This window comes from Amblyomma americanum, chromosome 10 (assembly GCF_052857255.1).
Source record: "Amblyomma americanum isolate KBUSLIRL-KWMA chromosome 10, ASM5285725v1, whole genome shotgun sequence".
NCBI lineage: Eukaryota > Metazoa > Arthropoda > Arachnida > Ixodida > Ixodidae > Amblyomma > Amblyomma americanum.
Window position 1 is genome coordinate 15,213,742 of NC_135506.1, and position 24,052 is coordinate 15,237,793.

The 24,052-nt window shown below is 47.8% G+C and overlaps 1 protein-coding gene across 3 annotated transcripts in view; it reads left to right on the top strand.

Moving 5' to 3' along the window:
* LOC144107168 (sodium-dependent proline transporter-like) overlaps positions 1-24,052 on the top strand; it is a 60,127-nt gene that overhangs the window by 28,467 nt on the left and 7,608 nt on the right. For 2 of the 3 annotated variants that reach the window (XM_077640162.1, XM_077640161.1), the window contains exons 2-10: positions 10,312-10,470; positions 11,814-11,945; positions 13,178-13,353; positions 14,315-14,526; positions 16,198-16,330; positions 20,213-20,347; positions 21,753-21,856; positions 22,595-22,719; positions 23,672-23,784. In XM_077640162.1, coding sequence (XP_077496288.1) covers positions 10,312-10,470; positions 11,814-11,945; positions 13,178-13,353; positions 14,315-14,526; positions 16,198-16,330; positions 20,213-20,347; positions 21,753-21,856; positions 22,595-22,719; positions 23,672-23,784 — 1,289 coding nt within the window. Of the gene's footprint in view, positions 1-4,124; positions 4,165-10,311; positions 10,471-11,813; positions 11,946-13,177; positions 13,354-14,314; positions 14,527-16,197; positions 16,331-20,212; positions 20,348-21,752; positions 21,857-22,594; positions 22,720-23,671; positions 23,785-24,052 lie in introns of those variants that run through there. The other variant, XM_077640163.1, reaches the window with a different exon arrangement.

Sequence of the window (24,052 nt, forward strand, 5' to 3'; positions counted from 1 at the left end):
GCTACATCTGTGTCTGTCAGTGCCGTTTGCTACGAAGCCGTTGAACAACATCTTCGCGCCAAAACAGCACGTGACTTCTGACTGCTACGTGCTCTTCTGGGAAGAGATACCCGAGCTCCCTGGGAAGTGGCGCGCCATCTATTTTCACCGGCGGAGCGCGACCGTAGTACACGCCTGCTGCGTACCCGCCTGCGATGAGAGCCCGGCGATCCCTCCTTGCGTGAAGGATCGAAAAGGGTGGCTGCGGAGAGAGGAGGAGTCGCCGCGTAGTGCAGTGAGCGAGCGGTTCTGTGCGTTACGAAGCGAAGACGCAGGAACCGGATGAAACCGGCTCGTCGACGCGCGGGCGGCAGTGCCACCGACACCATATCCTTGACCGGCAAGCGCAACGGGAGAGCGTTGTCGCTGTAGACGATCTTCCTCCTCCTCTTCCGAACAGCGCCGGCCCATTTCTTCTTATATAACGTCCCACTGTGTAGCCTTGGTTGTTTACCTCTTCCTTCTTTTACATTTATCTATTTAGCACCGTTCTTTCTTCTTTCTTTGCTCGTTGATTCTTCTGACCACGCGTTCACTTTCTTCATTCGATTCCTTCTTTCGCTCGACCTTTCATTCTCGTCCCTCCCTTCTTTTTCCTTCGTATGTTCAGGGCTCTTTTTATCAGTCTTTCGTTCCTTCGTCGCCGCGGTGGCTCAGTGGTTATGGCTCTCGGCTGCTGACATGGACTATGTTCTACTGTGAGTGAATATGCGCATAGATGGTGACTTCTGGAGTGCACTTTGTCCTGCTGTGAGTGAATGTGTGCATAGATGGTGACTGCGAGAGTGGAATATGTACTATTATACGTGACTGTGCGCATAGCGGGGCAGATCCGACAGGTTTTAGGTCGTTATTAGCATATAAGTGACGCTACGGTGGAGCAATTTCAAGCAAGGCTAGTCCCACCTGTACCATACAACTCAACTCAACTAAAGATGCGGGTTCGAACCCGGCCGCATCGGTCGAATCCCGATAGAGGCGAATTTCTAGAGACCCGTGTGCTGTGCGATGTCAGTGCACGTTAAAGAACCCCGGGTGGTAGAAATTTCCGGAGCCCTTCACTACGGCGTCCCTCATAGCCTGAGTCGCTTTGGGACGTTAAACCCCCACAAATCATCTTTCTTTCCTTCATTTTTGTTCCTTCGTTCCTTCGTGCCGCGTCTACCTCTTCGCTTCGTTTTTTCTTTTCGCCTTCCATCTTTCTTCGTATCCGTTACATTTGTTTTCTACTGCGTGACCAGTGCTTGGAGGCTAAGTAGTGTGACAGCGTCAAGTTCGCTTCGAAAGGGCCCTGGTTTGCTTAGTGCTTCGCAGACAGACTGATCCTCCTGATGTCTCGGCTCCTTAATAATTGGTTTTTGGGGAAAGGAAATGGCGCAGTATCTGTCTCATATATCGTTGTACACCTGAACCGCGCCGTAAGGTAAGGGAAGGGATAAGGAAGGGAGCGAAAGAAGAAAGGAAGAAGGAGGTGCCGTAGTGGAGGGCTCCGGAATAATTTCGACCACCTGGGGATCTTTAACGTGCACTGACATCGCACAGCACACGGACGCCTTAGCGTTTTTCCTCCATAAAAACGCAGCCGCCGCGGTCGGGTTCGAACCCGGGAGCTCCGGATCAGTAGTCGAGCGCCCTAACCACTGAGCCACCGCGGCGGGGCTCCATTCAAAGGCGATTCTGGCCGCCTGCAAGAGACGGTGTGAAAGCAGCCTCCGATGCCGCCGTGTGATGGCCCGTTTATCGCTTGTGTGCCAGTGGGGGTAGGAAGCACTCGATGCTCGCTTCACTTCCCGTTGCTTATCTTGGCGCTGTGGCACGTGCCACGCCGCGAGAAAAGAAGGGTGTTGCCCGGAGGAAAAGAATAAATTGTTACGGAATTCGGCCTTGGCATCTGTGTTTGAAGAAGGGGCCTGCAAGACAAGTGGCACTATCGTTCTTGGAATTACTAAGCTCTGGTTTCTAGGAAATCGTTGCCTAATGTAACTCGCCGAAGGCATTGCGCCCGCGCGAAAGCTGATATGTCGGTTAGGATGCCGCCTGGTCTCAATCCTTGTGACAGCGTCATGCCTTGCAGCGTCACTTCTTAGTAACTTTTTGTATAGCGCCACTTTTGGCAGTGTAACTTTTGCCAGCGTCACTGTGGGTAGCGTCACTGTTTGCATCGTCACATGGTCTATCATCATGCTTGATACTATCGCTGCCGTTAGTATCAGGGTAGTGGCTCACTAACATGAAGATAAAGGAAACTTAACGGTCTTGTCACGCCTTTCACGTGAAACCATGTGTCTCTGAGATTTATTTTAAATAATTCTAAACATTTTTCAGGGAGCTGACATCCTGGCATGCATTGTAGGCGCGCTGTGGGCCGTTAGCTACGGACGTATTTTTACACCCCTGACGTATAGCTTGCGCTTTGCATTCACCATGTGGAGAAAATAATTTTTAAACGTTGAGTGATTATTTTTAGGCTTCGCAAGCAAATAGCAATACACTAAAGGCTAGGTTATAGCGTGTGACAGCATATATTCTGCTCGTTATCATATGATCGAGAATTCTCGTTCCACTTTTAAAAGCACGCCGCTTCGCTAGCCGCGACTCTTGTATGACCGGCGGCTTTCAATGCCTTTTCACTGAGGTGGAGGCCCCTTCAGACCGGTTCTAGCGCGTTGTTCTTTATGGTCGGTCGAGAAACCAGTCGCACTGCACTGCCTCAGCAAGCCATACTGCATTGCTGCCTCTAGGCGGCAGCAGAACGTACGACCTTGGAAGGAAACGACCAGTATTAATATGCCGCCGCCCATAACTGCTGCCTTCGCGTTGCAAGCCAATTGAGCACGAGTCTGTTGAACTTGACCCGCTTTCACTGAGCGCCGGTGGTTACGAAAGCCCAGCACGTACACCGCCGTCTCGGAGGTGCATGTCCTCTGGAGCTAACGGGAGCGGAATTTATCGCTGCTGTGATGCGGCGCTTGGCAGGTATTGCGTCATGCAGTGGTTTTTCGGTGTCCGTCGCTAACATCGCTGCCCGCACTACAATGGTGTCATGCGGCTCACTTCTACAAAAGCGCTCGTGTAGCATACGCGAGGAGCCGTTCAATACGCCTTTTCTGTCAGAAGATGTGGCGCCATCTAGGGAGCGCGCAAAAATTCGTCTGCTGTAAAGGAAAACTGGTTGAAAACGAGCGACGGAGGCGCGATCCGGGTCTATGTGGCGCCAACTGCGCCTGCGAAATTGCAAGCGTGTTCTTCACAGCTGCTGCCATCTGTCGCTTGCTCCTGTCGTTAACATGAACTGCTTGTTTTCAACCAGTTGGACTCGAGGAGGACAGGCGCGCAGTGCGCTGAGGGGTCTTGCGAAACAGGTGGATTCGCTTGATTAATTCAGTATCAATGAGTGTGTGTCGTGTTTTAGAGCGCTGGCTGTCTCGGCGGCGGTTTCACGGCGTTCGGCTAGAAGGTGTATCAGTGCTATTGTACACAGTATAGAGTGAGACAGAAGAAATCTGTATTAAAAACTGAGATTGGAGGGGGCTATCAAGGGGTGGAGAAGGTTGGATACGCAAGATATGTGCAGATGTAGAGTGTGGGCGGATTAACCATTTAACCTCCCCACAGCTCGCTTGATCCCCTGATCTAAATAGACGGTATATAGTCCGTTGTAAGGATTGAAAACCCTGCGATAACCATGGGGTGTGTTGCTGGTCTGGGCCTCAAATGATCTTTCACCGGACAGAGGAAAAACTCGATAAGGAGATTTGAGACTTTCGGCATAATCTCTAGTAGCATCGACCTGCGCACTATAAAACAGCCTCAGCAGCATTCGCAAAGGGCGAGTCTTTTGTAATGTGTATCGTTGTTCTTTTTGCAATGGGCGTTTCTATGCCGTGCTAATCGTCGCTATAGTGCAAGGTACACATGTCGGCGCGATTCGCCCGCTATCCGTCTATGTTCACCTCGCTTGTATCTTAGGCATCCTCTCTTAATGTTTTCTTTTTGCTCCTTTTCTGTCGCGTGCTTAAAAAGACAGTTGTGCCGCGGCTCTTCAATCAACGGCGATCCGTGAGCGTACAGTCCGACAGTCGCTCTTCACTATGTCAGGGATGGATGAACCGAAGCCAGTCGAAGGTAACAACTTTCAGCATCTTTGATGGTCGGCAGTTTCCTTTTTGTTTTTTTGATCGTATTGTAAGTGGCTCTTCCAGATCATGATTTGGTGGAGTTAGTCTTTCGCGTATAGGATATGATCGTTCGTGGCTCGAAGGTAGTAAGATGTGCAAAGTGAAATCACTGACAGGTAGAGGAAACCTATACGCTTTCTCCGAATGACTTAGAACAGAAAAAGTACAGGCATGCATTGTAGTGCTCTAGAAAGAGAATGTCACAAACATGGATCATTAAACCACCAGTTTGTACAGCGTCGGGCGGGCTCACGTTTTTTTTGGCTGTTTCGTAGCGATGCGCACCCAGCAATTCTGGACAAGAGCATTTTTGAACGGGAAACCAGTTATGAACGCAATTCTTTCATATAACGCAAGATTTCACCAAAACAATCAGCATATCTGGAAATCACTCGACGGCAGTCTTGAATTTCTTTTCTATTAATGTTTTTGGTATCGTCAAAAGCATTCACCGTTGGTTCTTTATGGGAGTTTTAACTGTGCGATGCAACCGATGGAGACACTTTAAAAGAAGGATTTTGCTACATATTACAAGAATGAACCATTACCTTCAATATTACCGTGAAAGAAGCGTACAGTTTTCAATTTTCAGTTTTTTTTTCCAAAATTGCTGGACATGTACATCTTCTTGCACGATTTGGCCAGTCTTCAAGACAGCGCACGTTCATGTCCTCAGAGTCCGACTTTCACGGTATTTTGAGGATATTTTTCTGCAACCTTAGAAGACAGAAAAGTCATCACTGCTGGAATCGCAGTTTATACGTCGTTTTATGGACTGATCCATTTACACTGTTTGTTAATAATAATAATAATAATAATAATAATAATAATAATAATAATAATAATAATAATAATAATTGGTTTTTGGGGAAAGGAAATGGCGCAGTATCTGTCTCATATATCGGCGGACACCTGAACCGCGCCGTAAGGGAAGGGAGATGGGAGGGAGCGAAAGAAGAAAGGTGCCGTAGTGGTGGGCTCCGGGATAATTTCGATCGCCTGGGGATCTTTAACGTGCACTGACATCGCACAGCACACGGACGCCTTAGCGTTTTGCTTCCATAAAAATGCAGCCGCAGCGGTCGGGTTCGAACCCGGGAACTCCGGATCAGTAGCTGAGCGCCCTAACCACTGAGCCACCACGGTGGGTTACTGTTTGTTGCGCAGAATCGGAAATCATCTTGAGTTCAACCGCCACGTCCTATAGCCAGTCGGGATGGTTCAGTTCGTGCAGCTTTAAACTTCACAGGCATGCGAATATGAAAGAAAAAAACAGGTTAACATTTTTTTGTCTCTAAAACTCTTTAACAACGCGCTGCTGTTCCCTGGAGTTATTGCGTGCGTATTCCTTTTCATAGTTGTATGTTGGCAGCCAGTATAATTTCAGTCGATTTTTGCACAAGTTTATGAAATCCAGTAGGAATTATTGCGGATGAGTTTTGTGTGATTGCACGCAGAAGAGCTTTGCTGGAATTAAGCTGACTTGTTTTCATTACCAAAAACATCTAACATCGAGCGCGATTGGTAGCTGCTTATATGCACCATCTGTGTCATGCTCATTTTTGCTAATCAGATTCGTATGTGTTAGACTGGAGCCAAACAGTGCTTCATGAATATAGGAATTTAGGGCCATAAATTAACACACACTAAATCAGTACCACGGAAGACTGGAGTTTCAAGATAGTTATTGTGACGGGGAGCCCAGTAATTATAGAAATCAAATGCGCATTTACGCGAACATTGCAGTGAATATAAAGAATAAGCTGTTTGAACGATTTCTTCTCTAATCAATTTAATGGACTATAGACACCTAATTTTATTTCGCATTTTTGTCTGTCAAACTATGCGTTGGACATTAGAATACATGGATTACCGGGTGGTATTTGCCTACAACCGCTAAATAATTTATAATTGAATTTCTTCTTGACGCTGTTTCTGTTTCGTCGACCGAACGACAACGTCAAGATGATGTTTTGGTCACGTGGTCGACTAGCAAAAATAATATAATCGCTGATATGTAGATTTAATTCACTACAACATTTAATCCAGCCTCTTCAAACTCTGTAATTTAAAAAATGACCTATCAGCAATTATATTAGTTTTTATAGTCGACCACGTGACCAAAACATCAACTTGACGTCACAGTTTTCGTTCGGTCGATGAAACCGAAACGCCGTCAAGAAGAAATTCAATTATAAAATATTAAGCAGTCGTACGCCAATACCACAGGGTGCTCCATGTATACAAATGTCTCACGCATCGTTTGAACGAAGAAAACAGGCAAGCAAAAATTTGGAGTCTATAATCCTTTAAGAATGGCTGCGCCATGATGCAGGGATCCGGCAGCGCATCAGCTTGGGTCCGCTCTAAACACGTTTCGCGGACTTCCTTGTTGTCTGTATCTAACGTCTAAGGCTGGTAAGATGAGTCTTAGGGGTTCCGCTTTGGAGATGTCGCGACGCCAGTCTTCCTCGCTGTCTACACGAGAAAACAAGTTTATCTTGGTGTCATCGTGCACGTCGCAATTGTTTTTGTTTTTCTCACGGATTGTGAAAAGCTAATCGCTAGGGTCCTCATGAACGAATAATAGGTGTCATTCCTCTTCAAGGCCCTCTGCTTCTTTCAGGGCTCTGGACAGTGGCTCCTTATCACGCGCACCTCTTCAGCGCCCTGTGCTTCTTGCAGGGCTTTGGGCAGTACAGCCGCGTATCGCACGCACCGCTTCAATGCCGTCGGCTTCTTTCAGTGGTGGACACAGTAGCTACGTGTCATCCACACCTGTGCTTTGTGGGCATTGCTGAAGAAACTGAGTGTTTGTCCTTCGCGAAATAACTACTCAGACAAATGTCGATAAAGGGCTGACACCGTGCGGACATCAGTTTCGGCCTGCAGCTCGATTGCTCCTCGCGTGACCGACAAAAGAAAAAACTGCGTTGGCTCCATATTTCCGGAAAACAAGTTTCAAGAAAATCACTGACCCGCCGCGGTGTCTCAGTGGTTAGGGCGCTCGACTACTGATCCGGAGTTCCCGGGTTTGAACCCGACCGCGGCGGTCGCGTTTTTATGGAAACAAAAAAAAAACGCTAAGACGCCCGTGTGCTTTGCGATGTCAGTCCATGTTAAAGATCCCCAGGTGGTCGAAATTATTTCGGAGCCCTCCACTACGGCACCTCTTTCTTCCTTCTTTCACTCCCTCCTTTAGCCCTTCCCATACGGCGCGGTTCAGGTGTCCAACGATATATGAGACAGATACTGCGCCATTTCCTTTCCCCCCAAAACGAATTATTATTATTAAGAAATTCATTGTGCAAATAGGAGCGCCTCCCATACCTTCTCCACCGAGGGTTAGCGATAAATCCGCTAGCGAAAGAATGCGAGCGATGAGTAGCGATTACAACGAACAAGCCGAAAATAGATAAGGGAGAGGGGATGGGCCCGCTCGTGTGGCAGTTCTTCCGAAGTGCTTCACATTCTCCTAAGCTCTTCCGTTTTGATATCTCCGACGCTGTACAGGGGTACAATCTCGCTATTGCAGACAAGTGTGGCATATTCCGTGGAGCCATTTATCCTTATTTTAACGCGAAAGCGTTAAGTGTTCCATGTTGCCAAAGAGGCGGCGTTGTAGTTGGTGCTGTGTGGAGAAGATCCGGATTGGTTGAGACGGTCGTGACGTCATAACTATATTACTTTGCGCGGGTAATTTAAACGCCCCACAAAGACCACACAGTACAAGAGTGATGATGCTGCTACACAATTCATCAATTGTCTACAGGCTTTTGTCGTCATTAAAAAAGAGTTCAAAAGAAGAATGGTCGAGCCAGGACTAGAAATACTGCCACTTGGGTTGTGAGCCGGGTGTGCTACCCGTCTACCACTGAGGAGCGTTTTCTTAGAGTTCGTTAAATGGAGGCCTTGTGTATGTGGTGGTAAATAAAGAATTAAAAATTAAATGATGAAATATTTTCAAAATAAAATAGAACAAAGTAAAGACCAGTGTCCGCGTCTGCGAAGGGATAAGCAAACAGGCCCGAGGCCGCTGAACGGCGCGTTAACGATACCACGTCATAACCCTTAAGGCGGAGCTTGAGTGTCCCCGAATGTTTTTTTTTTTTTTAGATAGATCTGTAGGCGCTATCGACGCCAAGTAATTAGCACATACCGTCTCTGCCAGAAGTAAGCCGGACAACGCCGGTTTGTTTCTTAGGCGCGTAGCGAAGCACTTACGGCAGCCCTTAAGCTCTGAATCCGAGTAAAGTAAGACGAACCCTTGTCCGCGCGTTCTGACATCCTTCGGTCTTTAGGGGTGCAGTGAAGGCTCCACTATACGGTTGAGAAGCAAAAACCTTTCGCTCGGTTACTTTTGGTAAAGACCGCAACGGTGCCAAGTGGTTGAGCATTCGCCTCGCATGCGGGAGGTGCGGGGTTCGATCCCCAGTGCTGCCGGGTACCCACCGGTGATACAGTGGGTACAAGCTTTCCCCTGCGGCCTGGTGCTCGGCTTATTTGGGGTGAAATGCTTGGGAAATGGGTCTCGGACCCCACCTTGAGTAGAACAAAAACACCTTGTGTCATGGCGCTCTTTGGCCACAGCTGCCCTTGCGCCATAAAAATCCAGCATCATCACTTTTGGCAAAAGGGGTACATATACTATGCTCAAGCCACACCCTTCTGAATCCTTGTTCCTTTTTTCTGGTCTCGCTGGCCTTGTCACGTTGCCTGTGTGGAGGCGTGCAAATGACGCGCCCGGCGCTGTTCGACGCGTAATCGTGGCCCGCTGGCGTGCGCCTCTTCTCACGTCGGCTTCCTTATTATCTCCGGGCTCCTAAATGACCCTCACGAAAACATCTCAAAGGTCGTGCGACGACGGTGTCTCGTGCGAGAGCCGGCACTCTCCTGGAGAGCGGAAGAAGACGCTTGGTCAATTATCTCGTGTCCAGGCGTTCGGCCAGGCGCCAACAGTCGGGTCTTTATATTTTCGCATCACGTAGTGTATCGGCCGCGCTACGAGTGATTGCCTCTAGTGATGTTTTGCTTCTGTCGCCGCTGCTTCCCGCGGCTACTGCGTCATCGCGTGCATTATTCGGAAATTAATACCATAGAGCCACAGCCATCTGTTTGCCATATGCTTCTACGCTTTCTTTTCACGGAAAACAACTTTGATAAGAGAAATTTTTACCCGCGTTGGCTACAGGTGTACTATTTTTTTTTTATTCTTTTCATTTCTGTTGGAGGCGAAATTCTATAGCCCCGTGTACTGTGCGATATCAGTGCACTTTAAGAGCCCCAGGTGGTCGAAATTTCCGGAGTCCTTCACTACAGTGTCCATCATGGCTCGAGTCGCTCGGCGACGTTCAACCCCCATAAACCATAAAGCTAGAAACAGTAAAAATAGAGGAGGCGCTGAATAGAGCGTGCGTAGTTTTATATCGCCTGTCCACGTCGAGTTTTTTCGTACTTTCTAGACGCTATAGAGCTTTCTCAGGTATTCGTACTGGAAGCAAAAGAAACCTGTGACGATTATGACAGTTAGTGCAGCATCATTACTTTATTCATAATTTATTTCCATCTTCTGTAGCATTCAGCAAAACACCTGTGGCGAAAGCGCTGGTTGTCATAACTATCGTTCCGGGTCGGGGAGGAGGGTGTGATATGAAGCTGTCACTTCGCACTTGCGTTATTCACGTTTTCACGACCAAAGCTTCGAAAGCCGTTTTATTTGTAAGCCTGACCTTGAATAAATAAATATCGTTTTGACTTGAGTTTCGAACAGATCAGCTTTGCTGGCCACTACACGAGAGTACTATGATATCGCTGCAGCCGATCACGCCTCGTGTTAAACTGCAACTCACTCTCGTGCTGTGTACACTGCACACCGTCGTCTTCATCAACTAATACCACTATCGAACTAATATCGTCGCCAGACGTGCCGACGACCCACCAAAGCAAAGCCGTGAGCCAAACAGACTGAACATATGCTTTCCGCACGTCTACTCTTTTTACCCGTCTCAAAACCCTACCACTTTTTTCCCGGAGAATTGATAATTCTGTAATTATTTGCATGCATCTCTTTTCACCTCCTCTCCCCCGTGTGCAGCGGACGGCGATGCGGGCCGCAAGAGCTCCAGCGCCAGCAGCGAGGACCAGCGCGGCAAGTTCGGCAGCCGCATGGAGTCGCTGCTGTACTGCATCGGCTTCGCCGTTGGCATCGGAGACGTCTGGAGGTTCCCCATCCTCGTCTACCAGAACGGAGGAGGTGGGTGTGTGTTTATATATATATATATATATATATATATATATATATATATATATATATATATATATATATATATATATATATATATATATATATATATATATATATATATATATATATATATATATATATATATATATATATATATATATATATATATATATATATATATATATATATATATATATACACACGCGGAATCACACGCTGTGTACTCCCAGTGTCTACCGCGGATGCTGATCGTTTTGGTTTCGAGTGACTGCGTTAATTTTCTTAAATGCAAGCAATGTCACATGGAATTTGGTGGCGCCCTGCACTGTTTTTCTCGATCATTTTCAATGCTTAGAGAAGCTCTGAGCAGTTCACATGTGTGCTTGAGGTGGCGCGACAATCTGCCGACTTGTGAATTGATTTTGATACATGTTGCCCGTATGTTACAGCGAAACTGGTCGCCCTGGTTTGAACAGCACTAAAGTTAGCTCTCACATCTGCTGTTCCACTTTCTGCTTTCAAGCGCCTTCTTCGCCGCCTATGTCATCGTCAAAGAGAAGCAACAATAGCAACGCGTCGAAACATGCGCACGCTGTTGCCCATACATCGTCATCCTTATAGAGCTAATATATGCGCTCCCGTTGGAATGCAGCGTTTCCACGTCGTCAGCAAGAGCACATGCCGACGACCGCCTGTGGGTATTATTACCTTGTGGCAGTCGACCGCGTACACCGGCTGCAAACACAGTACGAGCACATTGCAATAATTCGCCCTTATTCCTTTAGCAGCGATGAGAAGCCAGCGTGGTTGTTACTACGTGGAACTACATGCATGGAACTGCTTGCTCATTGAGAGGTTAGTTATTGGTGTCGCGCTACATACTGGAACTGCCCGACCCGAGCTGCTATGAATTCGAAACCAGTGCGATTCTACCTCGTTGGCCATTACAAGCCTCGAACACGAATTGCAGTCTTTAGTTTATTTCTCTGTCAAGAGTTTGTTGCCTGTAATGTGTACGTGCTTTTTCATTTAGTTATTTAAGACTGACAGCGTCGAAACTTTGAACCAGAATCCGGGCATGATTCACGTTCTGGATGTTGGCAAATAGTGGCGCCGCCTGTGAGTTGGGAAGTTAAGAACTTGAGGCGCCCTGCAGTTTTTTCTCCGTCATTTTCCATGCTTACAGAAGCCCTGAGCAGTTCACATGTGTGCTTGAGGCGGCGCGACAACCTGCCGACTTGTGAATTGATTTCGATACATGTTGCCCGTATGTTACAGCAAAACTGTTTGCTCTGGTTTGAACAGCACTACAGTTAGAGCTCACATCTGCCCCTATTCATTCTGGTTTTCAGGCGCCTTCTTCGCCGCCTACGTCATCGTCATGATTCTCGTGGCCATTCCACTGTTCACCATGGAACTCGCGTTGGGCCAGTTCTCCAGCCTGGGACCGATCGCCGTGTGGAAGTGCCTACCAGTGGCACAGGGTGAGTTGGCGTGCTACATGCGTCAGTGCTACCAGCGTTCTCTTGATTTGCATTTACTTATTAGTGATGGCAAAAAGAAAGCACACAATATACAGCAGACGGTATAGGTAACTTCTTTCCGTACTTTAACGCCTGGCAGGGCAAAAGTTGCCGTTAGCTTGCACGAGAGGAGTCATACGGCTACAGCAATGCTCCATAGTTTTTCGAACCTTCGCATATAGGTACACTAGTCTTTTTCCTTGAGCCCAAATTAACTACAACGGCCACGGCCATACCAAAGCAGCTGTTGTATCATCGAAGCTAATGAGAACGACCAACGTTTATTTAACTGGATGACGCTGCATTGAATAAACCATCAAAGCGGGTGCGATGTCAGTTCAATGTTTAAGACATTTGCAGGTGGACCGAGATTCCAACATATTAGAAGCGAAGTAATTACGATTGGCATTCATCTGAACGCAAATGTTCGGCTACAAAACAAAAAGTCAGTTGCTTCCTATCGACGCATCAATTTGCGTTTTTGTCTATGCTCGGGTATTGCGATTAGGTCGAGAGATGTTTTGTGCCTTTTAATTATGGTAATTTAAACGTAATATGGGTTGTACCCATTACGAAGCCGCCTGAAATTGCCGCCACTAACAAAATACCATCGGAAAACTTTCTCAGTTTCGGGAAATATCCAACTTCACAGCTCCCTCCCATACACGTCACTATCGCAAAAAAAAAAAACTCACTAACGTCGTCTATATGTCTCATCGTGTATATCTAGCGGCTTGCAGCTCTCACCAACTATATAGGGCGTGGGTCTCTCCCCAGCCTTCTCGCCTTGTTCGATGTTCCCAACTGCTTGTCTATTTCCTTGATTGGGTACTGTTAGCTTATGCCCACACCGTCATAACAGTGAGCCAACATCCATGTTCTCAACGCGTGCTACATGTGCTTCAACAAATCCTCAGAAAATTGTTGCTCAGTGTTCAGAAGCGATCTAGCCGAACTCCAGGTGCACTGTGCTGAGGAAAGATGTCAAAGTACGCACAAGGACCCTAGCAGCACAGGTAATCGGCCCAATATTGGACGTATATTGGCCAAGACTGGTCATACAAAGGACCAGTCTGAAACCATCCCTTTCCAGTATTGGGCCGATTACCTGCGGGTGCTGCTGGGGGAATAAGGGACACCCCGTCGAGTGCTCCTTTCGGCCATCGTCTAGACATTCGCAAATTGGTGCGCAGGCATCGGCGTGGCCATGGTGGTGATGTCCCTGCTGGTGGCCATCTACTACAACGTCATCCTGTGCTACACGCTCTACTACCTGGCGCAGTCCTTCCGGTCCGTGCTGCCCTGGGCCGACTGCTACGAGTGGTGGGGCGCGGACCCCGAAACGTGCTACAACAGATACAGCAACCACGTAAGCAGGCTCCGCTGTTTGGTTCCTGTACGGTGGTCTTTGGGTTCCTCGTCTTCAAGGTCAGGCTGATGTGCTTAACGTGCCCCGGGGAATATTTGAGGAATACTTTGTCGATGGCAGTGCCGCAGCTTATATGAAGGGCGGTGGCAAGAAGCTTTATGTATCCATTAGCAATTTCTGGTGCGACCTGTCGGGATTGCCAGTCTTTACAACAGTCTGTCCCTGATTCTTGTACACTGTGTCAATTTTGTGCATCTGCGAGTTTTCTGTTAGCGAAGACGCGGGAACAAAGGTTCCATTTCCAAGATCATGACACTTGAGAATAGGGCGCCGAGAATTTGTAATTGACGGTGGTGCTGCTGACGCCTGGTCCTTCTCTTACTGCCACAGAGGAGTAGTCGTCTGGGTGAGTGCAGGCCCGGGCGCTTGGTGGTTTTCAACTCTGGACCTGTGAAAGCTGCAAGAAGTGATTACGAAAATGCGTCCTTCGTAGCTGGAGCGAAATGAACTGTACTCCTCATGTACATGGTGGACGGTGCGATGAAACAGCGCTGACGGACGGGACGGAAGAGGCGACAGACACAGTCATAGCTTTTACTGGTCGCTTCGCCGCCATCCCTAAGCCCCCGAAAAGTGGCTAGTGAGGCTAATCACTTTTCTGCAGTGGAGTTTCTCAACCGGCGCGATATAAGAGCTCTGCCTGATACGAAGTATCAGATAGAGACCTGCCGTTGAAGCGCAGCATTGAGGAGGCCAACGCGTGTCTTTATCGCGAATGTGTGTGGGCGAACCGAGACTACGTGGTCCGCAGTTTCATGAACGCAGCAAGCGGCAAGGTTTCAAAAGTCCGCATATCTAATTTTATTGCAGAGTAACGCTTCAGGCAAATCAGTCCAAATATCGGTCTAGAAACTTAATTACGTGGTTAAGCATCAGTAGAATTTACCCGTTTTCCTTGCAGACCAAGTGCAGAGATGTACCAGAACTACTATGGCCGACTTACGGCAATCCTAATAGCAGCAGTAGCAGTGGCCTTCTGGGACCTTTGAACGACGTGGTTTGGGTCTCGTCGGCTGTGCACGGGACCAACTTCTCCGTTCCTGCTGATGCCTTCTACAGCATCATGGCCAACTGCTCCAACGCTACCCAAACGGCTGCCGAACAATTCTGGGAGTGAGTTTTTCGCGTCGTTACTTTGACTAAACAAAAAAGAAGCATGGTCAAAGTCACAGGTAACAGACTTGCTTTCGCAGGCGGGTCATGAGACCAGGTTTATTACCGTATGCAGCTTGGCTTTTTAAAAAATGCACCTTTACGCTCAAGAAACATGCTAGCTTCAGGGACTCAACGCATAGACTCGAACAGCGCGAGATGAGCATCGCTGTTTTAATCGTTTCTATTAATCGAGAGCAGCCAATGCAGCCAAATAGCTGTCATTGGTCTTGACGCAACGTCGATCGCACTATAAAATTGCACCTTGGGGCCTATCAGCCATCGGCACCCAAACGCCGATTGCAGTATTTTTAAGTACTCATGCTACGTACTAGGGCCTAGGTTTCGTATAAACCTATCTACATGCTACTAACTGGAACAATATATCGCCGTTATATTAAAGAGACACCAATTGCAGCTCCAGTTAGTTGTTGTTTCTAGCGAAAATCGATTGTGCGGCTTTCTCCGAGTGTGTTAATGTTTCCCCGGGAGCATAAACTGACGCATTTATCTGACTTACATATAAGTTTTCCTACTACTCGGTTAGAACTGGCGACGTCTACAGCAAAAGAACTCCGCGATGACCCTCTTGGAGTGAATAGATGTGGAGCCTAGCCCCAAAAATCGACGTCAAAGAAACTGCGTCGGCGTACCGCATTTTTCTTGCGAAATTTTCCGGTGGTGGAAATACCTGTATTTCATTTTTATTTTGCCTTTTCGAGCCTACAAAGGCTCCAACTGCCGTGCAACTAGCGTCTCTGTCGTCAGAATACGGCAATCTACACTCTGAACAGAAAGGAGTAAAAAAAAGAGTAAGCTGTCCTCTGGGGCATTCCCTCTTATAAAAAAGTGTTCTAGACGACAGCTTCCTCCATTTTTACTCCCATATAGGCGTATTAGTGTTGAGAGTGTGGGAATACAAGCGAACTTCGGTTGGTACACAGCGTACATTTAAAGCTTTGAAAGTACCGCTCCACACGTTTCATACGAGGTTATAGCTTACGTGACAAAAATTAAAGAATGGAAAAAAACTTAGAATTTTCATCTTGCTGCACTTATGGGCTCAAATTCACGTTAGGCGTGCGGCGTTTTCTTTTCGTCTGCTTCGCACCTTTAATGGAAGTTATCGCCGCCATCTTATAGTAACACGCAGTGTGCTAGCTTTCTGCACTGTCAATCAACGCATATATTATAAACAGGGTGATGTACTTAGCATAACATTGTGATTTCAGCACACAGACGTGACAATGTTGCGCTAATGACATCGGCTCCGCTCGTAACGCGACAGCGTAACGCGACAGCGTAAAGCCAACCCAATTTTCTGTGTTGTGATGGAGGTGATGATGATGACCAGCTTTTCATGTTTACTTGTTCGGCTTGCCCGTAGAACTCTTGTCTTGTTGACGGTATTTTGATCCCCAGAATTTGGTTAGTTTTAAAACTTTCGTGTGTGAAAGTGAATCCGAGGATCGCTGCACCTGCTGAGCTTATCGTCGCAGACGACAACTTGGGAATTGCACTTGTTAAATAGCTAATTTACTTTCACACACTTCGCGCGCATGATTGACGTGCGGTGTGGCTCATACGCGTTTCGTTACAGACGCTGGCTGACAGTGTTTGCGCACCTCGCAGGAAGTACGTGCTCGACTTGTCCGGCAACATTGAGGAGGTGGGCTACATCAAGTGGGACCTCTGCCTGTGCCTATTCGTCAGCTGGCTGATCGTGTTCTTCTGCCTCATCCGCGGCGTCTCCTCGTCCGGAAAGGTGGGTCAAGAGAAGGCCACAGTATGGGTGTGCTAGTCCGTAGTCGAAATGCACCACGTTCGAGATAATGGCACTTCGACTTGTTTGTCTGATGCATTGGCCCGAGGTTTCTGTATTTGTTTCCAGCAGTCATGGTATATATAACATTGATTATTCTTGCAAGTAACCCTTTTAACCGGCTACTTTTCACGAGTCAAGCTGTAGTTGGTACAATGATGCATAGAATGAACGGTGCGCGCATAGCTTGGGAAGCCCCAGTTTAGGGCGAATCTTGCCACCTCAGCATGTGCATACAAAGATATTGGTGTTTTTGAGAGAAATAATGATAGCGCTCAACATGCTCAATATTATCTAAAAAAAATTGAGGTTCGATAACAAACATAGAAAAGCCATCCATGTCGAACTAACTAGGTTTACAGTTGGTAACTAGGTTTTAGTTGGTCTTGATCAATTTTCAAGACGACACATACCTGCAGAGAGCGAAGAAATGACAGCAGAACCGGTCGTGATGATGTGGTGGTGTTGGTTTCTAACAATACATGTCCTGCCGTTCCGTCTCTCGGTCTCTGGTTCTGCAAAACTTTTAATACTGGAACCAGAGGCGGGCAACTTCATGAGGTTTCGACCTCGTGAGGTCGACCTCAACCTCACGTCGTGAGGTGAGGTTGAGGTGAGGTCGGCGACGGCTCGAAATTTTGTGAGGTCAGCAAATAAGACCTCAACCTCACTCGTGAGTTTGGGGTTGAGTGAGGTCGTCATTTAGTGAGGTCGAAATTTTGAGGTCGAGACTTTTTTCAGTTGCCACGTCTTTTCAGTTGCCCGACGAGTGCCGCTTCCGAAGCGGAGTTGCATCCCATCACCTCAGTGTTCATGCAATGACGCTTGGTGTTCGGTTTCCCCTGTTTGGACAACCGGATGCCACAGTTCCCTCTTAGCTTCCGGTGCTGCGCCGTAATGTCCGTTCAGCCCGAGCCTACAGGAAGACGCACCCCTCTGGTCTTCCCGGAAGGGGTGTTACTGTCACAGCACGCCACTCTCGCTCCCCCTTGCCCCGCTGGAGTAGCACCCGGCTGCCTGTCGGTCGGCTCTAACCCCCGGGAGCGCGCGAAGCACGTAACTCACGTCGACCCGCGGTAGCTTGTTTGATGCCGCAAACAAATTAGTTCAGTCCAAGCACGCAATAAATTCGTCGCAGCGGGGATGGCCCGAAGCAAGACATGCTTCGTGTCCATGCTCGTTGCCGGCGCTTATGTCATGGCTCCACGCTTTGCAGTCGAATAAATGAGATCCTGCTGTACATTACAAGCTGACTTAACAGAAACTGGAGTAGTCGGCACAGGCGAGAGAATGTGATTCAGGTGGTTCCTAACAATGACACCTGTTGATTTGATTAAAAAAGCACGAAGCTAGAAAAACCTGCATACCACCTTCGAAGCTTTTGACCGGTGACTTACCCTTTCGAATCTCACACTACTTCTGTATATTCCCGTTCCGTAATGCAAGCAGATGCGAATATAAGTTAACTTTTTATCCTCCCACATAACCTCTCTTTTGGTCTCCGGTTCCTTCTCGGAAAGTCACATATTATGCCGAAATACCGGAGCACGGGGCGAATGTACCAGCTAGCTTAGCGGTGTTACAGCGGTAAAATATTCAAAACTATAATGAATGTATATATTGATGTGGTAGCTGATTCCTTTTTCATTTTTTTAAACGAAGATGTGTGAATGGAACTGTTTCAAACCTTCTAATATGACGTTTAATGGGGCGCACTGTCGTTCACTTCTGTTCTTAATGTGCGATTTTTGTTTGTATGTTTCTAATCATTCTGTTTTTTTTTTCTCGTATGAGATCAGTTAGGTTGGCGGAGCTGCTTTGCAAACGACGAGGCACTACAAGTTATCATTCCTTTAACTGTTTTGCCGAGACCCATCGTTCACCTTAAACGGCTTCGCAGAATGCTCGCGCGGTGCTCGTGGGTAAAAAACGTCGAGGATGCTGGCGTAACATTGATTCAGTTTTGAAGGAAAACAAGTGATTGACTTAAAGCAGCTTGTCTCAGACTGGTTGACGAAATGGTACCCAGAATTCTGTTGAGGCGTATTAGTCGTCAGGCGGATTTTTTTTCCCGGGGCGGGGCGGCTCGGAAAAAGATTTCGCTGCGAGGAAATTTGAGCGGAGAGCCATGGTGGTCTTGACAGAGAGAGCGGTTCACGCTGCCCACTCTAGGCTACTTGTTTTGACCCGTGTGATTTTAATAGTTGGTACAGTGTTCGAAGACGTAATTTAGCCCTTTCTTTCAAAATGCCGCGGGTTCACCGAGTCATCGGTGAATTCCCAGGATTTCGAAATCATTACCACCGCCACCTGGAGGGAAGTGGCGGAAACGGGGGAGGGTCTTGATCTCCCAGGATGATCAACATCATCATACTTAATTATTAGCTGCAGGTATTCCTATTTTCCCGCACAATAATTGTTTTCGGTTGCCGGGTAGTGTACAATATTTAATCAATATTCTGGCAACTTTTAATTTGGTAGCGTTATATCAGACTTCCCTGGCTCATTAGGATACACTGTTAGCATCATCATCGCCATCATCTCGAGAGTCAAAAGCATGTCTCGTTGCTTGATATTTGCAGTACGTCATACATGACACTGGCACATTTACCTAGCTGCTGGACAATCCGAATGTCATTAATGTGGACCGGGTTGTGGGCACTCCTTGTAATGTGTCATGCGCGGATGTGTACTTGTAATAATGTGGGATCCATAAGGAAATGGGGGTAGATGGGGGCCTGGCATGACGAGAAACTACATCGTTGTCACGTGGTTAGGTGTGGTTCCATATTACAGCGTCGTCACGCGACTGAGTTTGATGGCACATTCCATCGCTGCCACGCGACCTGGTATGACGTCACACTCATATTATGCCATTACTAATTATACTAATTAGTTTTAGCGTTACTTATTTATATTAATTAGCATTTATTGATTGTGTGACGTCATCATCGTCGCGTGACTCGTCGGCTCGTGACGTCGCATGGCGCCGTCTTGGAATGTAGAGAACCAGCCATCGTTCGAACCAGCCGTCCTCGTGACACAAAGGGCGACGGGAGGAGAACTAGCAGACGACCAAGACGACGACGCGGGAAAAGAGCGCGCTTTCGTCTTCTCTAATGTCACGTGACTATATCCCCTTCTCGTCCTGCTCATTCGGGTCCTCCCTCAACGCGTCCTCTCTCCACATTCCAAGACAACCGCAGCGAGAAAACGCGCGCAGTGTGAGCGTCATTCCGAGGAGCTGCGACGCAGCGTCGACGTGGACGTTGTGCCGCTGCGGGAAGTTTCCCGTTAGTGTGAGCGCGCCTTTACCGGACCCATCGTTCTGCGGGACGGCACAGCAGGCTGTCTGCGGGAGAAAAAACGGGTTTGTGCGGGAAGCGGCGCGCGAAAACGTTCTGCGTTGCGCGTTTTCCCGCAAGTGTGAACGCGCCTTCACATCGCAGCCACCGCGACATAAGTCTTCTGCGTAACGGCGTTGGTCGAGTCTGATGCACGCTCCCGCTGCGCGCGCATGTGGCGCCATCTGGCAGTCCTGCCGCTCACCACAACTTGTAATCCAAACAACTACTAGTTCTAAGTGGTACTTTAGCGTGCGGCGCATAGCATCGATTGTGAAGCATCCCCAGGATACTGATGAATTCTGTCGCCCTACTCAACCCGTTCCCCTTACTGGAGGGCACGCTCTGTGCTCTAAGCAGGGAACGCCAGAAACAGGGTGGTTTGGGGTGTGGTTCGTTCGCAGAGCAAGATGATGCCCCAGAGAGAGAGGTGCTCATGTAGAGAGGTGGCCCCCCTTGCGTGCTCTGCCCAATGAAACAGGTGGTCTACTTCACGGCGACCTTCCCCTACGTGGTGCTCCTCATACTCCTGGTCAAGGGGGTGACCCTCAGCGGGGCTGGACAGGGAATCGCCTACTTCCTCGTGCCGGACTTCTCCAAGCTGACCGACCTCAATGTGAGTGGCGGCCTCCTGCAGCACCCGCTGTGTTCTTTGTTTGGTAGCACTCAGTATTTCAGGACTACAAACTACTATAAGTTGCCTCTTCTTGTACTTTTTGTTCTATTTATGCATACCAAAAGGAATTACGCTACTAATTATGCAATTTGTTCAACAACATTAAAAAAATCTAAACTTTCCTGAGTTTGAAAGGCTGTTGGCCTCATTCCCTCATTCCGATGTATATCATAACGAGCCCCTCCTTTCCCCATTCCTGTATACCATAACCACTTTTTGAAGATACTGCAATCTCGGCCTATCACAAAAGTGATAAAGAGAGCTTCAGGCCCACTTTCTACTGACATGCACTTACATGCGCTCAATATTTGATGCTGTATAAAGGTAATGGACTTTCCTGGAACTTCATCCCAAGCGCTACTGACGAAATTCTTTGTCACGAATTTATCAAACCAGTATCCACGCCGCTGTTTCGACATGCTGCCCTTACACGCCATTAAAATGATCCTTATAGCCAATCTTCTCTACACGGGAAAGGTCCATATAGGCCAATAACTATACGGATTTGTTATGCATCTGTTTTGAAGAGAAGCTTTCGTGTCGCATGGGTATTGCCCTGATTGTTTCCACTGAACGGAAATGTATCTGTACCCTTTGAGGCCCGGATTCGGACCCGACCGCGGCGGCTGCGTTTTTGTGGAGGAAAAACGCTAAGGCGCCCGTGTGCTGTGCGATGTTAGTGCACGTTAAAGATCCCCAGGTGGTAGAAATTATTCCAAAGCCCTCCACTACTGCACCTCTTTCTTCCTTTCTTCTTTCACTCCCTCCTTTATTCCTTCCCTTACGGCGCGGTTCAGGTGTCCAACGATATGCGAGACAGATACTGCGCGATTTCCTTCCCCCCCCCCCCCCCAAAAAAAAACCAAAGCCAAACCTTTGAGGCTGACGTTGACTTTTTGTTTTTGTTTTCTTCTCCGCAAATGTTGCACAAAACGCTCTTGATGGAGCTAAACTCTACTGATCTTTTCCTCTGTGAGCATAATCGCCCTACTAGATTTTGGACCCTCTCCTACTCGGTAATTTTTTCTTAATTTTTTCCTTGCGATATGTGTCCTTGTGTTATGTATTTATGTGCCACTGCGATGTGATAACATTCCCTGTTTGAAAATTCGTGGTGTAAATGTGCGGATTCTGCTTTGTAGAGGCATCACAGAGCACGCGTTTAGCGCTTGCAAATGGGAAGAAATCGCTGTAATCATATGTACGCTTATTCGCACCATGCCCTGTCAGTCTCAAGCCAAAACACATTATCTAGCCAGGTAGGGGAGTGTTTTCTGAATGTCCCGAGGCGTATCCTGTCAGGGAATCCGTCACCTGCTCCATGTACTTTCTACTGCTGCTGCAGATATGGCGGCGAGCAACGGAGCAGGTCTTCTACTCGCTGGCTATCTCCTGGGGAGGCCTCATCATGTCCGGAAGCTACAACCCTTTCCGCTACGCCATTCACATGTGAGAGATGGGAATTCATTTTTCGCCCATTTTGCTGCGAATGTGTTTTGCATCCAACTCGCTTAACAACACAGAGCATCGATTGGATCTGTCTTTTTAACAGATCTGTTAAGATTTAGCTGATTTACGTAAGATATGAAGCCAATATTTTTGTCAGCTATCAAGGACGGAAATGACGATGATTGATTTTTTATGGCGCAACGGCATCTGCGGCCAAAGAGCGCCATGGCACAAGGTATTTTCGTTTGCTCAAGGTGGTGTCAAAGACCCATTTCCCAAGCATTTCACCCTGAATAAGCCGAACACCAGACCAGGGGAAAGCTTTTACCCATTGTATCACCGGTGGGTACCCGGCGGCACTGGGGATCGAACCCCGCACCTCTCGAAAGCGAGGCGGGTGCTCAAACGACTTTAGGCAGCCGCTGCGGTCGAGGAGGGGGGGGGGGGGGGGGATGACGAATTGATGCTTAGTCTCGTCCTAGTCTATCTTCAGACTGTACTTCTTAAAGCTAGATGCCTCGTTAACACTAACTGCCACCCTAGCAGGAGGAAGTTAAATTCATGGTTCATCGCGAGAGGTTGGTCACCACCCAATGAACGCAATGGCGCCCCGAAGCTCGGGGAGGGGACTTCACAGAGCTTGCAGAATGCGTCCGCTGCTCACTTTGAGGTGCGAGCCCGAACTTTCTCCCAAGCTTATTAACAGTACGTTTCTGAATGACGTGTTCGCTGTCGCAGTGACGCCTCGATTGTGGTCGTTGCTGACCTCATCACGAGCCTGATCGGTGGCATCGCCATATTCGCCGTGCTGGGCCACATGTCCCTCGAACTGCAGGTGCCCATCGAGGAAGTCGCCAAGGCCGGTGAGTTCTTGCTTTCAAAATCTCCGAATACAACGTGCCATGCCGAACGCAATTTTCACTGTAACGAGTTTTGTTTTATTTTCTGGAACTTGCTCTTCGCTTATGTTTCTTGCCATCGCGCAGTTCGCTGGTCCTTTGCATGATCTACCGGCGCTAGCAATTGTCTTCATGTGACTGCTATCATGCGGCTGCTCCCCGCTACCTACAATGAAAATAAAACACGGGTTTGATGATCGTTGCCTGATTTTACCAGACGTGCATATAACCTCGATAGTATCGCAACCGGCATATACTTGAGATTCTGCGTGTATAATTTCGCCTTGCACGCAGAAACGCTGTGAATTCAGGGCTAGAGCCGTCTACTCTCTAGGAGAGGGATGAAAGCGGGACCAAGAAGACAACGAATCTTTGGTTGATATAAACGACCTTATTTGCTTTATGAGCCTGGATAATCTGGATCATGATGGATTCTTTTACGGTATAATTTTTTTCAGCAAACGAAAATACAAACACCAAAGAAAGCGAAAAAAAAAGACCTTGACATTTCGACCCCCGTGCTGATTCACGAAGTCTACACCTGACCCTTGCGGACTATATAGTAAAAAATTGGACAATTAAGCACATCGCACTGTACAACGGGTGTGGACTACAGTCCTTAAATTACGGTATTTGCGCTTACTATCTTGTCAAAGGCGCTTTGGACGGACGGACCGGAACTGTGTTATTTCAGCTATATTTTCTCGCCATTGATTGCTACTCTCGATCTAGATAGAGTGCTGCTTAAATGTAATCCTGATTTAGTGGAAGCACCGAGAAAACTAAATTCTTTAACAAGTAGCATCGGAAGACTTCATTCTTGCTTCTTTCTTTGCACGTTTCTACTGCTTGGAATGTTGCGTTCTCATAGTTTGTTTATAAACGTACTTTCCTCTTTTTTTCTCTCGGGTCTCAGGCCAGGGCCTGGCCTTCGTCATTTACCCGGAAGCACTGACCACCTTCTGGTGCCCACAACTCTGGTCTTTCATCTTCTTCTTCATGCTGTACTTGCTGGGAATTGACAGCGAGGTGAGCCGCTGTTATTAACAATTATCGAGAACAGCTGCGCAATCCTGGAGCGTATTTTCACCCTTACCCGCGCTTTTTATGTAAGACACTTTTGCTAGTCATGACATGTGCACCACTCTACTCATCACCGCTTAATCGCTTAGGTATTGTAGTTGGGAGGGAGGGGATATAAATGAGGGAGGAATACGTATTCTCCCTTTCTTCGCTCCTGACCGTCACGCCACCCCGTGATCGCGAGTGCAAAATCGCGCAAGCGTACCACAGCGGC